General features: G+C 34.3%; 1 protein-coding gene and 1 long non-coding RNA gene across 5 annotated transcripts; one reads left to right on the top strand and one right to left on the bottom strand.

The window, feature by feature from the left end:
* Window positions 1–3,482: 3,482 nt before the first annotated feature.
* LOC148861818 (E3 ubiquitin-protein ligase RHF1A-like) lies at window positions 3,483–8,728 on the bottom strand. 4 transcript variants are annotated; one of them, XM_088982444.1, is made up of 8 exons: window positions 8,607–8,728; window positions 8,127–8,335; window positions 7,172–7,218; window positions 7,022–7,084; window positions 6,730–6,841; window positions 6,286–6,641; window positions 4,047–4,151; window positions 3,483–3,963 (listed from the first exon to the last, which is right to left on the bottom strand). In XM_088982444.1, exons 2-8 carry the CDS (start codon window positions 8,259–8,261, stop codon window positions 3,525–3,527), a joined length of 1,257 nt encoding a protein of 418 aa, XP_088838570.1. In that variant the 5' UTR covers window positions 8,262–8,335; window positions 8,607–8,728; the 3' UTR covers window positions 3,483–3,524. The 4 variants fall into 4 exon arrangements, with proteins under 4 accessions (XP_088838570.1, XP_088838568.1, XP_088838569.1 ...); XM_088982442.1 differs by lacking the exon at window positions 8,607–8,728 and adding an exon at window positions 8,464–8,602 and having other exon boundaries at window positions 6,253–6,641; XM_088982443.1 differs by having other exon boundaries at window positions 8,127–8,648.
* Window positions 8,729–10,779: 2,051 nt separating this feature from the next.
* LOC148861819 (uncharacterized) lies at window positions 10,780–11,440 on the top strand. The gene is made up of 2 exons (XR_016112363.1): window positions 10,780–10,940; window positions 11,064–11,440. It is a non-coding gene; the product is annotated as an uncharacterized LOC148861819 (long non-coding RNA).
* Window positions 11,441–15,457: the final 4,017 nt, after the last annotated feature.

Raw genomic sequence — 15,457 nt, forward strand, 5'->3', positions numbered from 1 at the left:
ATAGGCCAATTCGGGTTATTGTCTAGCTTAGGGCCGAAGGGAGAGTTCGGGCTCCTAGTAGGGAGTTCGAACCGCTGGTAGGGGAGTTCGGTCCGCTGGTTTCTCCCCTTGGTGCTCGCACCTTAGGCGTGCTTTTGTGCCGAACTGTTGCCTTTGCCACGTGTTGCGTAACTGTGAGGTCGGGCCAAATCTTCCTTCATCAAACCTCATACTCCAACGACAGCTACGACGAGTAACGAGTCGATTGTCTTCCCATTTTCCCAGTTCTTTGTTATGCTAAGAGTCTTCCTCTCCAAGTCTGTGTTGTGCTCTGTCTGTGTTTGATCTGGCTTCTGACTATCTTCCCATTCCCAACTCCGAAGCAAGAACCTCATAGTCTCATACTCCGATGACGGCAACGGCAAGCAACAAGTTGGTTGTCGAAGTCTCTTACTCTGAGTTATGTAATATTTATTATTGTTTTTTTTTTTCTTTTTCTTCTCTCATTTTGCAATTTTCCGTCAATTTTTGTAATTTTCGGTTTTAATCAAAAAAACCGAATTAACCAAAAAATAAATTCAGTTCGATTTATTCGGCTTAACCTAATTCCGGTTTCGGTTTGGTTGTCACAGTTCACAGTTCGGCTTCTAAAAATTCAGTTTATTCGGTTCGGTTTTAAACCGAATAAACCGTTTGTTCACCCCTACCTCCACTCTCTTCTTACATTTCCCCGGGTTGCAGCAGGAGGTTAATCTGTGTATGGAACAAACTTGTTTGGGTGTTCGGTGTAGAAGTAGTTGTTCACTCGTGCTATTTATCTCTGTTTGGTGGGGGCTGGCACATTGGTGTATTAGCTGGTTTATTCCAATATTGACATACAATCAAATCCCGCAACTAGCACTTTGCGAAAAAAATGAAGGTTTAAGTATTTATCCCTTTATTCTTTATTGCTATATTCAAATTCAATATTGTATTCATCTAACCCGAATCCTTTTCAACATTTCGGACCGGATAGACCCCTACTAGTTCTAACTTATAAGTTTTAACATACTTGTTCATGTCTTTGGAGGGGCTCTAGAATGGCAGCGGGGCAGGTTTGGGGCGGGGTACCCCCTCCCCATCCCGGCCCTGTAGTTAAAATCCTCTGTCCCATCTCCACTGGCAGGTGGGGGCAGAGCACCCTCTTCCGTTGGGAATTGGGACAGAGAAACCCCAAATTTTCTCCACCCCAATGCAGCCATATAAAAATGTCAAATTTCAGAGCTTATTTAAAGATACGATTATGAAAATGAGGAAATTTTAAATTGAACCATGGGATCTTAAGGTTTTAGGAATTTAAAAAAAAAATCAAAGGCATTTTAGAAATGTATATAAATCTAGAGGTATTTTATTAATTTACAATTAAATTTAGAAAATTATATGCAAATCGTATCCCCACCCATCCCGATTGTGGGCAAAAATAATTTCCCCAGAAGGGAAGCCCACCCCGTTCGGGGGCAGGGGAAATTTCTCTATTCTTCCGTTGCCTTTGGTTATAATGCAACTATACAAGTATGAAGCATCATGCCAAGCAGAAAAAAGCAAAACAAAATATCTAAATATAGGGAAAAAAAAAAGCAGTAAATGGTGAAACCATGACAATTTCAGTATAAAGGCAAACGAGGAATTTTACCAACGTTCTTAGAAACGTACACAAAAACAGGTAGCTATGGGGGACTATAATTTCAGAATTCTCAATGGGATGCAGTATACTTCTCACTAAATTCTAGTGACCTGATAAGACTATAATTCAGCCTACCACCGGCTGATATTGTACAAAACAGCAATAATTAGGTTGGAAGTGCTTAAAAATAAGTGTTTATTCAAAACAATTACTTATTTGGACCATTAAGTGCTTATTGGTATTTGGGAAATAATCCCAACATAAGTGCTTATTTTTAAAATAAATACTTAATTTTTAAGCCCAAATTTTCAGCTTTTTTTAAGTGTTTATACGATAAGCACTTATTCAATTTTTTTCTTCCAAAACTATCCCTAGTTGAATTTTTAAATACCACTTATAATATTATCCCTAGTTGAATTTAATAATGCTTTTATGAAACCACTTTTATAAAAGTATTTTTATCAAAGCACTTTTACAAAAGTACTTTTATGAAAGCACTTTTATAAAATCACTTTTATGAAAGTACTTATACAAAAGCACTTTTGCTTTTGTAGTACTTTATAAAAGAGCTTTCAAAAAAGTACTTTTATAAATGTAAAAGTACATTTATAAAAGTGCTTTCATAAAAATACTTTTGTAAAAGTACTTTTATAAAAGTGCTTTTATAAAAGTACTTTCACAAAAGTGCTTTCATAAAAGTAATTTAATAAAAGTGCTTTTATCAAAGCACTTTTACAAAAACACTTTTATAGAAGTACTTTACAAAAGTACTTTTATGAAAGCACTTTTATAAAATCACTTTTATGAAAGTACTTATACAAAAGCACGTTTGCTTTTGTAGCACTTTATAAAAGAGCTTTCAAAAAAGTACTTTTATAAATGTAAAAGTACATTTATAAAAGTGATTTCATAAAAATACTTTTGTAAAAGTACTTTTATAGAAGTGCTTTCATAAAAGTGCTTTCATAAAAGTACTTTCACAAAAGTGTTTTTATAAAAGTAATTTAATAAAAGTGCTTTCAAAGGGTATATTTTGAAAATTTGAAAGAAAATGAAGGACAAAATAGTCACAAATGCTTATTAAGTGCTTCTTAGAGAAAAATACTACCAAACGCCCAATGTAAAATAAGTGCTTATTCTAAAATATAAGCCCTTGAAAAAGTTGAGTGCCAAATGCAAACAAGTGTTTATTCGAATAAGCACTTATTTTTAACTTAAGCACTCCCAAACATAGCCTAAGACTAAAGTCTGATTGTTCTATCGCAGTAACATGGGATAGGTAAGATGGGCATGTAATGCCAAACAATAAATGGGTCCACATTTAGAAAAGTTCAGTTAACTTGGCAGGGGTATCATGATGACAATGGTCGTGAATCTCCCGTAGAAAATTAATGTAGTTTGAGAACTTGCACTAAATTGGTTAGAGCCGCAGAGGCCATGTTAAATCCTAAGATTGCCCAAACATGAATCTGGGCATTGACAGACTAATACAAGTCTCTCCACTTATTGAGATCCAGGACATAGAGGTAAGTATGAGCATTCTAACATGCTGATACTGTGTATAAGTTTGGTTATAAAGCAAGAACCAACGGGTGTTCAAGCAAGGCACATAATCTCCTAGGCAGGTGTCTTTTTAATATAAGCCATGGCATTCAAGCAAGGCACCAGCCAAAGCTGTCCCATCACCAAAGGTGACATCTGCTCTGGTCCAGGTACAGTATCAAAAATTTGTGGCAGCAAAGTTTAAAGTTACTAATGCTAATAGAATGTTCCTAATATATGATTTCTTATCAACAGTGAAAGCAAGAAAAGAGATTGGGGGAGGAGGGCACAGTGATCATAAGTCAAAAATGATAAAAATATTCTGAAATGCTCAAGGAAATCATGACATACAATATGAGACCCAGTAATGACAAATTTCCAAGAACAAGTCTAAAAGGGAAAACTTACAGACCTGTGTGTGAGGAGGAACTTCAAAATGCCTAGGGCCAGGAGAGCTGGAGAAATTGAATGACGCATTTGAGTTTATACCATGTGCAGTTTCCCCATCATTACTAAAATGAGGCTGAATAACCAAGTCATCTTGCATCCTGTTCTGATCATAAGAGAAGCCTGAGGTCCCCTCCATACCATTGGAAACTGGCCTAGATCCTACACTTCGCTTTGAGGTTGGATCTAAGCGCTCCATCATGCGAGCAACACCTGCAATGCTTGCAGTAACTTCACGCTGAACTTCTCTGCTCAACTCCTTAACTGAGTTATTCCTTGCCAATAGTTTCTCCTTAAAACCTCTTGTACTTCTTGATATTGATTCTTTATATCTGTTGAAATGTCGTAGGTGTCAATGGTGAAGAAATTAAAACAACCATTACATCCGTAGCCCATAGGAGAATCTATCAATTACCTGGCAGATGCAGCAGAAAATTTAGATTTAAGAGACTCTGAGAAAGAGAGTAACTCTGATGGCCGTGACCTCTGTGGACTAGCAGGTGTCTGGGTAGCAATAGCCCTAGAGGACAATCAGGATAATAAAGATGTTATTCATTAAATCCCCATGGGATAGAACAATAGAATGCATGTTTTAACAACAACCAAATCCTAAAAACGCATCCATTATGAATCCACCTGTTTGTACTGTAAGGTGGGGCGCAAAATGAGATGAATTTTTTTTGTCATTACTCGTATTTTCTTTGCTTATAGGCTGCATAATCATAAGTCATCTAGGTGCAAGAAGATGTCAAAACAACAAGAAAAACAACCCATCCATATAGCGAGGACGAAAATCATTATGTACTATAAAATCGCATAGGACCTATATTAACCTTAAATGCAGCTTTTAAAACCTGAAACAAATGTAACTTGAGCCAAAGGCTGAGAGGAAAGTCAAACCCACTCCTAAATCTGCCTGGGCCTTCAAGTGACTGTCTTAAAGGGCTTGGTGATCAGATTTCCACAAATTCATTTGAACCTAGCTCAATTCCAAGGGCTTGAAAATACTCCCTAACAAGCCCAAGCCCAAAAGTTGTTGAGTTGGCTGGTTGGCCCAAGGCCCACAATATTGAGTCCATTCTAACAAGTCTCAGAAGTTAGTTGCCAACTCATGTAGACCTAATTATCATCATCTAAACATTGTCCCAACTACATGGAATCAGCTACATGAATCCTATTCTGCCATTCTATTATATTCAGTTCAATAAACATTGTTAAACCATTGGCCCTTAAATTATTTCTTTCTACTTCAACATATGTCCTTTTCAATGCTTTAAAAGGCATAGGAGGTATATGCTTGGAGGTGCCCTCAAAACGCCTTGAGGCTCATGCTGGAGGTGCTGACACCTCTGAGGTATATGCCTCAGATGCATTACACATACACCTCAAGTGCATTATGCATGAGGCGTAACCCCATTAGTCTTTTTAAGCTAGGGGTCTTGTTCTACTCCAACTCACTCACTTCACTCTCTCACCTCTGCTTTGGCAGGACCCCCCTTTCAGCTAGCTTTATGCATCCTCATTCTTCTTAATATAAGACATCTATCATAAAAATAAAAAAATAAAAAACAAAAAACAAGAAAAACAAGAACTCCTCTTCCTTCCTCAACTACTTCTTTTGTATCCACCTCCTCCTCTTGAGGAGGCTTATGCCTCTTGCATTCTAAACTATGCCTCGTGCCTCCAGCTCAAGGTAGTGGAATGCCTCACACCACACTTCCCTATTTTGAAGCATTGGTCCTTTGTGGTCTGCTCTTATAGCCCCTTCAACTTGTAGCAGATCACTCCCTACAGGTGTTGTAGATGTTCTTCCTTGCATATGCCCAACCCATCTTAGTCTACTTTCCTTCATTTTACCACATATTGGAGCTGCTCCTAGGTTTCAAAGTTCATTTCTGATCTTACCCTTTATGGTTTTCCCAGTCATCCATCTCAGTATTCACCTCTTTGCCAAACTCATTAGACCCCATGTGATAGGAAAAAGATTTGATTCTAATAAAATCTACCCAAGATTCTCTAAGCAAAATCTTTTCTATAGTTGACTGGATCCTTAAAATTCGTTCAATATTTGAAGGATTTATATTCTAGCAAGCATTTACTCTTTTAGTTTTACTGTTTCAGAATCAACCATCAGAATGGCTAGGTGAGACAGAAAGAAAGCAAGAGATTCAGGTCCTTCAATTAGAATTCAAGTCTTTTAGAGTTTTTTTTTTTTTTTGACAAGTTTTTATAGATAATTAAAAAATGCCCTTTAAATTTTTCCAGTGAAAACTAACAAGCAGTGTTAGTACAAACCTTCAAATTCAGAGTTTCTATATATTGCTATCTTCATCTGTTAATTGTGGATTTGCACCCATAAGAAGTGATCTGTTGCAAGTTGAGGGGGCTAAAATGGGTAGGAGTAGACCAAAAAGGACATGAGTAGTAAGAAATGATTCAAGTGCTAATATTTTAACAATGGATATGGCATGAAACAGAACAGAATGGCAAAACAGGATTCATGTAGCTGACCCCATATAATTGGAATAAGGTTTGGATGATGATGATGATGATGATGATGACCATGACGATCTGTTAACTGTGGATTTATAACTGTTGATATACAATAAATAATAATGTACCTTTGCTTAAAGGTAAAAGTTCTCTGAACATACCGAGGTATGGAAGGATAATATCTGTTGTCCACACTGTTAGAGGGTGTATTTACAAAAGAGGAAAGCACCATTGGTTGTGATTGACCATTGATGACAGAAGGCATGACAACTGTTGGAGAATCAGGTTCCAAAGACCCAGAACCTGAACTTTGGCTCCCCAAGGATGCAGTTGTGTAAGCCTGATGTACATCAGATCCATTCGGAGGAGAAGCAAGAACAAGGATTTGGGAAGGATCCAACCGAGAAGATCTACGTCTCTCTCTCCTATTAAAATGATAGGGCCTTCCCATAGCAGCAGCCGCTAGATGCTGCATAATACGCTCATCAATATCCAGATCATCTGGGTGGGGTGCTACCTGAAATTTTCAATTTTCAATATGCAAAAAGATAAATAGAATATCAATTTGAAGAAATTCAGCTTCAAATCTAAGTCAAATTTTTTACATCATCAAATTGAAGGTCCTCTGAAGGAATGCGAGGATATGTTGGCATATTGGAAGATCTGTTCCTTGATCTTGCATTTCCTTCCATCTCCACTGCTGCAAGAAGCTCTTGGCTGTAGATTAAAATTGACAAGTATGAAAAGGGGACTGAGGGAGAGAGAGAAAATAATACTAGAATGATGTATCAATTCGAGAATTCAGATAACATGAGTTCAAATGAGTTCAAATGGATGCCACTTGAAACAGTTTTAAGATTAAAAAAAAAAAAACTATCATTGGAAAAACATCTTCACCTGCCAGGGTCCTTCAAGGCAAGTAACTGCCAGCAAATTGGGCATTCTTTGCTTCTTTGTGACCTGGTAAAAGATATTAATTAATGTGAGCTCTCAAATTTTCAACTAGAAACAAATAAAGTAAAGCTGGCATGATAGTACACAGCCTACCATTCAAGAATACACTGAAGATGATACTCATGTTTGCAATTGGTAACCTGGTAAAGATAGATAGCAGGTTTATCAGAAAAGGGAACTAACTTCTTAAGCTGTCACTAACACATGGAGAAAGAGAAGAGGGGAGGGGGAGATTCTTGCAGATTTGAGCATATCAATAGATTGGTATCATTTTGAAACTACTAGAATATCTCTTTTATTAGTTCACAGATGAAAATACAGCATATAAACATTCTACCAGAAATAATGGAATCATCACTGAAAGTGCTCCAACATAATCATCAATCATCAAACAACAAAAAGGAAGAAAAATGACTCCAATGAACAAAATCACAAGTAAATATAACAGAATAGTATATATGTATAAATAATATAAATAGGAGCCTGTTGGTCTCTTTTGAAAATATATGTATAAATCATATATGTAGATATGAAACTCTGCTGCCCATGAACTAGCAACATAATGGATGTAAATATAACAGAGTAGTATCCTTTGACGGAAGCAATCATCCTCCTTGTAATCCTGTAATTCAAGTTTAACGGAGGTTGTTTTCTTTGGCTTAAAAAAATGAACAATATCACGAGTAAATAATGCTTGCATTCCTTGAATGAATAGATAACGCTGTTCACCCTTACCGACAAACCAAACAATTACAAAGACCAAAATCAGAGATCATAGAATCACTATTCATTCACCGTAATTATGTCAGACTCCATTACATAAACAAAAAAAAATACCCCAAGAACGGCGAAGAAAAAGAAGATTACTTCAAGCCATAACAGAACATGAGTCTTCCCTTCCGTGAGAGAAGAAAAAACAACTTCATCAGATTTAATTAAATAAGACAACAAGAACTGAAGAAAAATCAGCTGAAAACAACAACAAAAGGGGAGAGAGAGAGAGAGAGAGAGAGAGAGAGAGAGAAAATGGAGTCTTCGAAGATCATACAGTAGCTGGATCTTCACATGAGAACGGTTCGAGGCAGATACTGCAAGCATCCTCATACGCGTCTTGATCAGCTGCAGAAGATGCGGTTGTTGCCACGACCGGTTTCTCCACCGCAGAACCGAAACCCTCCTCCATCAAAAAAAGAGCTCAACTGAATCTCGAAAGAAATACAACCGAAGCAGAAAAACAGCGCAAGAGACGAGAGAAACCTGAACAAGGAGAACCCTATATAGAGCAGAGACAAGGAAAAGAGGAAAAGGCAAGCCCTAGAAAGGTACAGAGAGAGAGAGAGAGAGAGAGAGTCAAAGAAAAGAATTTTATTATATTTAATAATTACTTTTTGGTGATTAAAGAGAAAGAAGAAGTAAAGACTCTGGAAAATCTGAACCATGTCACTAGAGTTGTGGCAGAAGAAGAGAGAAGCAGGAGTAACTGCAGACAAGGAAAAATCCGATTCAGACGGTTGACGATCTATCTCACCTCCTCACTCACAACACACCGACGGACCGACCTTCCAAATTCGCCTAATTTTGCCATTGTGCGCTTGATAAGCCCCCGTCACCCCACCCGCGCAACTTAGCCGGAGAAGGTCGTACTCCCCCCTGACTGAAGACGTCAACTACAACCAATCAGTACCAACCATTGTGCTCTGGGTCCTACCAAATTGCGCTGAAATGGGATGATCACGACCATCCGAATCCGAACCATATACTTTCTTTTTTTTATGCTGGAGATGGAATATTTTTTAACGGTTGATATCATCTAATGTGACCTGACCCAACCCATAAATCCGATCCGACCCGAAAATAAGGGTTAGTATCTCGTGTCCACCTGGATTCGAGAGTGACCCGACCAAACCCTAAGAAACGGATTGTTTTGGGTTGAATCGTGAACCATGGGTCAACCGCTGATCCCATTGTCAGGTTTAATTGGGGTCATATTATTAGGTTTAATTGGGATCATTTATTTATTGTTAAAGGATTCGATTAACGATTATGGCAGTGTTTGGTTTGGTTGGCATTTATTGAAAAAATGTTGGATAAGTGCTTTATAGGTGTTGTATTTATTGTATATAAAGCAAAATGAAACAATGTTTGATTTAACCGTTTATTAAATAAATGGTAAAAATTTAAAACGCTTTTATTTTTGTGCATGGGACATTTGGAGAAATGTTAAATTCTTATTTCCCCTAACACCTTAACGTTTCTTGAAACTAAATATTGATGTGGCACATTTTAATGGGTAGACCTGTTCATGGGTCGGGTGCCCTGAGACGTCCCAGCCCGTAGACGGGCTTGAACATGTTTTATAGGTCCGTGAGCTTAAATTCGGGCCAAAAAGCCCGACTTGCAATAAATTTGAGCCGAGCTCGGGTTTTGTCAAAATAGTCTGACCCGATCCAACCTAAAATTAGACTTAAAATGGGTTATGTGATTATGTCCATTTGAATAAATTTTTTTATTTAAGAATGTAAAACTGTGTTTTAAAACGTAAAAGAAAAGGAAAAAAACCATCTTGTAGGCCCATTGTTCATTTAAATAGGAAAAAAAAAACATCTGAATTCTTAATTCTAATTTGAATAGGGAAAATTGTAATTTTTTTTATTAGGTAGGGCTTTGGGCTCGGGCTCGAGCTTGGGCTTCGGGCTTTTTATCAAGGCCGGGCTCGGGCCCAAGTTATAGGCTCGTCAGTCAGGTCGGGCTCGGACCTAGCGTATTTCCATTAATGATGAGTAAAAGCTCAGCATGAGCCCAGTCCAACCCGGCCCATGAACAAGTCTATTAATGGGTATATCTGAGGTGGAGAGTAAAAAACGTTTAAAGTGAAGCCCAACCAAACAACAAAAACAAGAAACGTTTAAAGTGAAAAAGTACAAATAAACAGCCTATCCACAAAAGCCCACAGAACCAAACACATACTATGTTACGGGAAATACATCATATCAGATAAACTTATTGCAAATCAATTGGCATCATAAAAATAGGTGACAAATAAAATGGTATTCATCAAATTCACAAAATGCTTTAATTGGTCAGATCTCTTCCGATACCATATTTTTCTGGTATCATAGATTTTTCCCTTATTAAAAGTTTACACTCTTTAGTCTCTACTATTTAATCTTTATTCTTTATTATTTATTTTTTGAATTTTGAATTTTGAATTTTTTAAGTTTATTTTTCTTTTATGTTTAGAATTTTAGGCTGCATTTGAAAGCAATGTAAATCAAGAACCGATGTAAATTTTATATTGATTTGGTTTTATAGGCATTTAAAAGAAACGTATAATTATGACCGATGTAAAACTCAGCTCCGTTCAATTTTGCCTTTATTTGGATGGAGTCTCATCAACCATAAAGCTTTACATCGATAAACAATGTAAAAACTATTGTTGTTTATTGATGTAAAATTTCACTCTTCCACTCATTGCGTTTTTCAAAAAGCAACGATGATCACTTTTAGGATCAATGTAAAACGTTATCAGTGTATTTTTACACCGTTTACAGTGGCATGACACGACCCAATCAACCCGATTGCCAGGTTCATGGGTCCCAATTTGCTTTCCGACTCTTTGAAGTTTGAAGCTCAGCAAAAGAAGTTATTCCCGTTTGCTTTCCGAAAGGAAGCTTAATAAGAAACAAGTGAAGTTTTGTCTTTTGTGTCTCTGCTTATTCGCTCTCTTCCTTCGATTCGATGGCTAATGGCTTCCTTCTCTACCAATCAGCTTCCTTCTGGATTTTCATCCGCCATTAACTTAGTAAATGGAGTTCACCGTTCAACTTACAGCTAAGATTTGCGAAGGCGAGATCTTCCTTCTGTAAGTAATATCCATTTCTTGGGGGAGAAGATATCATATCGAAAAATCGCTAGTTCCATGCTATCTGATATTTGACTCTTCATTTTTTGAGTAAGCATATTAGATTAAACGTCTGATATGCAGTTTGATCCACGTCTCGCTCTACAAAATTCAGTTGGGAGGGATCTAATTCATACATAGAGTCATAGACTGTCTGCTCTGCTCCATTCTCACATCAAGGTTTGTTCACGGAGTCACAGTCTATTCATTCCGATGCACCATGATTTTAGTCATTTGATCTGTTTCTGTTTGTTACTCATCATAGTTTTCATTTGTTGTGGAACCTCGCTCATGGATGGGAGATTATGTTGAGCCTATTGAATTAGATGAAAAGGATGTATTCAAGTCTATGATTATTGATACATACGGCTCTTTGCATCCTCTTATATATGATATATGTATATGTTTGGTTCTGTGGGTATTTATTGAGGGAGTATTTATCATATAAATGTTAGGGGAAAGGAGAATTTGACGTTTTCCTAGGTGATTCATCTGCATAAATTAAAGTATTTTAATTTTTTAATATTTATTTGATAAATGATGAACAAGCCAATGCCCATATAGTGCTAATGTGACAGTATTTTTTCAATAAATGCCCACAGAAACAAAACCAAATATAGCCATAAGGGGTTTTTGGTAGAGTCTACACGGAGTGTCATCTCAACCAGAAAAAGAAAAATGTATGTATATGAAAAGGGGAAACCTATGATGCGGGAAAGATATAATACAAAAAATGCTTTGACCAATCACAACCCCTCATGAATTAGGTGGAAACTCATTTGATTGGTTTCTACTTTTATAAAAGCTAGTTGATGGTTGTAAGTTTTTCTAATATTATGCCTTTCCTGCATCATAGTTCAATCCATCTGAATGTTTTAAGTAAAGATAACAATTTGTATTGATCAACTCAAAAAAATCTTTCACACAAATTTGTATTTATTAACCCAAAATGCAACAGCAATGCAATGCTACTATACAAAATACCTCCTAAACTTGAAAAGTATACAAAATTCACCATTGTAAAAATCTGAGGCATCGGTCATTTTTTGGGTGAATTGGAGAACGAGAAAGTTGACCAACTTTAACCATAATGGTTTTGTACTATTGTTGGCCCCACATACATGAACTTACCCGAGAATATCAATTTCTTGAGCAACTTGAATAAGGAACTCACAACAGACGATCTGACTTCTCGAGCGTAAAAAATGTGCTCACTTGGTAAATTTGCAGCATACATGAATGCAAGGAATGCAATTACCCACAAGTTTTACCTCTGAAATACTTCTCCAAATAAGTGTGTTTATCCAAATCTATACTACTTTAACAAGTATCAATAGCTTCAATAATATTTATGGACTTTTTTAAGACAACATTTATTCCTCTATATTTAAATTTATTGATAAAAAATGAGGGCAAATAGGGTAATCTAATATTGCTATTAAATGAGTTGAAAATAGGTAATTTTAAGATATTCAATACATTCAATTCTATTTCATTAAATCCAACATTTAAGGTATTAATTTGCATTCACCTTCATTGAATCATATATTTAAGGCATTTTTGTTTCTTCTTATCATTAAATTCTATAATTAAATCCGTACATAATAAATTAATAATTTCAATAACGTAAAACTTAAACTTTTAAAATCTACCTGGAAAAAATAGTATTTTCATCAAGGTAGTGATAAGAAATTAAATCATTTTGGGTCAAATGGGCCAATCCATGTTGCCACAATTAAATAATAAAATTCAAAAATATTTAAAATACAAAAAATATATAGAAATTAAAAAAATTGGGAACATTTTTAACATCATATATTTGACATAGTAACAATAATAAGTATGATAAACAATGTTTTAAAAACTTACCCGAAGGCCAACTTGTTTTTGCCTTTGGGTCAGGTCACTGGTTCCACCGTCAAGGTCAAATGGGTCAAACCACTTTTATTTATAAAAATATTAAAATTTGTAATTTAGGGCCAAAAAATGTTTTTTTTTGTGAAAATAACAAAGCAAGACGCCTAAGAACCTTGAGGCATATAGATCTTGGAAAGTTACCTAAAATAAAAAAAAATAATAAATAAAAAAGATCACCCCAATCAGACATCATAGTGCAAAATTATGGCCTCCAAAAGTTTGCACATAATTAAGTGTGCAACCCGCAACCTGGTGATCAAGTCGAAGGGGTCAATGGTTGAACTACCCGGGTTATATAGTTTTTGACTAAGTCAATGGTTTTTGACTGAAAGGGCGAGCCTCAATAGAACTAGACCAGAAATCAAGGCCAAGTGACAATTCGAACGATTCAATTGGCCAGGTCAATACCAAGTTGAAAACATTGATGATAAATAAAAAATATTTTTATTAATGATGAACTGGAATGTAAAATTTCAAATCATTTGGAAATAAAACTATTTTCCTATTCCCTCTTATTAAATCTCATATCTAAGGTATATTCTCTTATTAAATCTTATATTTAAGATATATTTTTCTCATCATTAAATTCTAATAATTAAACCCATAATAGTAATTTTAATAGTATAAGAATAACTATTTTTAAAAATAATTTGAAAGCAAAACCATTTTCTTCCCTCCCAGTAGTGGTGGGTAAGCAATTTACCATCTGGGGTCAAATAGATTAATAAATAATATCATAATTAAATAATTAAAATTAAAATAAGTAAAATATATAATACAAAAAAATAAAAAAGAAATGGACACATTTCTAATATTATATGTTCATTATACTGAACAAAAATAAGTATGAAAATGTAAAAAGTATTTTTGTTAATGATGAAAATGGAATGCCAATTTTAAAATCAACCTAGAAATGAAATAATATTATAGTCAAATAATAAAATTTTTAAAAATAGAAAATACAAAGAATCACAGATATTGAAAAAGTAGAGAAAATTTTGGGCACATATCTAATGTTATATATTTATAAAAAAATAAAATATTGTGTACATCTATAATATTATACATTCATTATATTGAATAAAAATAAATATTATACATAAGAAATAATTTTATCAATGATGGAAATCATATTATTTCTCTTTTTGGGTGATGGGATAGTGGTTTGGGTCCAATGGATTAATCAATAATATGATAGTTAAATAATAAATCTTTAAAAAGTAATAAAAATTACATGTAATCAAAATAATATATAACAATTGGGTTCGACTATGATATTGGAAAGATATGATATCTGAATTTTTTACCAACCAACTGGTATGAAAAATGTGGTAGTCAATCAGATGTTATTTATCAAAATTCATGGGTGGGTTTTGATTGGTCAAAATTCTTTCAATAGCATGTCTTTCCCACATCATAGATTTTTATATATTAATTATGTCAAACAAAAATAAAATGTGATAAGTAAAAATTATTTATATATGTAGATGAAGTATATACTTTAAAACTGATCCGAAAGCAAAACTATTTTCTTATTTAAATGGTGAGTTGATGATCCAACTTATCAAAGAACCCCATGATGTCATAATTAAAAATAAATAAATATTTAAAAAAAGATAGAACACAAAAAAATGAAAAAGTAGAATTTTGTCAAAAACATTTAGGAACATTTCTAATGCTATATATTCATCATATTAAATAAAAATAATTGTTATTTTAATAATTATTTTTATTTATGATAGAAATTAAATACAAAATTTAATAATAATAATAATAATAATAATAACAACAACAACAACAATAATTGTTATTGTAATTTAAAATTTCCATTGCAATGCATGAACACATTGACTACAAGTATTTAAGTTTATTTTTAATCATATTATTACTTTTGTTAATTTTCAATTTCTATCTTGAATATGATATATCTAAAATTCAAATAATTAATATGAAAAAAAAAATTTACATGCAATACACATGCTTAACTACTAGTAACTAAAAACAAATGAAACCACTATAAAAGCAAATACTGAAAACATGTATACTTTTCCATCTTGAATCAATAGACTCTCGAGGAACAGCATCAGGAATTATATTACTAAATAAATAATACATTTTTTAAATATATATATATATAGGCACTAGGATATAATTACAAGTAATGGTTTTTTTTTTTTAATTTATGTCAGCTGCATGTGCATGTGTGGATACAAGTTTCATGCAATGTATCTCTGTATCATACCCCTTGATCTCAGTATCATACCCCTTGATCTCAGTTGTATAATTATAACAAAAGACTTGGGTATTTATGCTTTACATGACACAGTCATGATGATTTCAAAGTTTAAAGCACAATGGTTTTATTTAGGGATATTTTTTCTATTATTTTATAAAATTATTTAATTCAGACTGTGTTACCTAAAGACTTAGAGGCCATTGCTTTGTTAATTATGAAGCTGACAAAGTCACAAAGCATGAGAACTTGGGTTTCAGACTCATGAGTCTGAAAGCGGATGCTTACTGAAATTAAAAGTGTTGTCTTTTTCATTTATTTTTCTATG

The sequence above is a fragment of the Nelumbo lutea genome, chromosome 4 (assembly GCF_056320005.1).
Source record: "Nelumbo lutea isolate HS-2025 chromosome 4, American lotus-T2T, whole genome shotgun sequence".
Taxonomy (NCBI): Eukaryota; Viridiplantae; Streptophyta; class Magnoliopsida; order Proteales; family Nelumbonaceae; genus Nelumbo; species Nelumbo lutea.

Coding starts and splice junctions, on each gene's coding strand:
- LOC148861818 (XM_088982441.1), bottom strand. CDS start 8,261: ATGGAGGAGGGTTTCGGTTCTGCGGTGGAGAAACCGGTCGTGGCAACA. Junction 6,842..7,021: donor GCCTTGAAGGACCCTGGCAG/GTGAAGATGTTT, acceptor TTTAATCTACAG/CCAAGAGCTTCTTGCAGCAG. Junction 3,964..4,046: donor TTTTCTGCTGCATCTGCCAG/GTAATTGATAGA, acceptor ACATTTCAACAG/ATATAAAGAATCAATATCAA.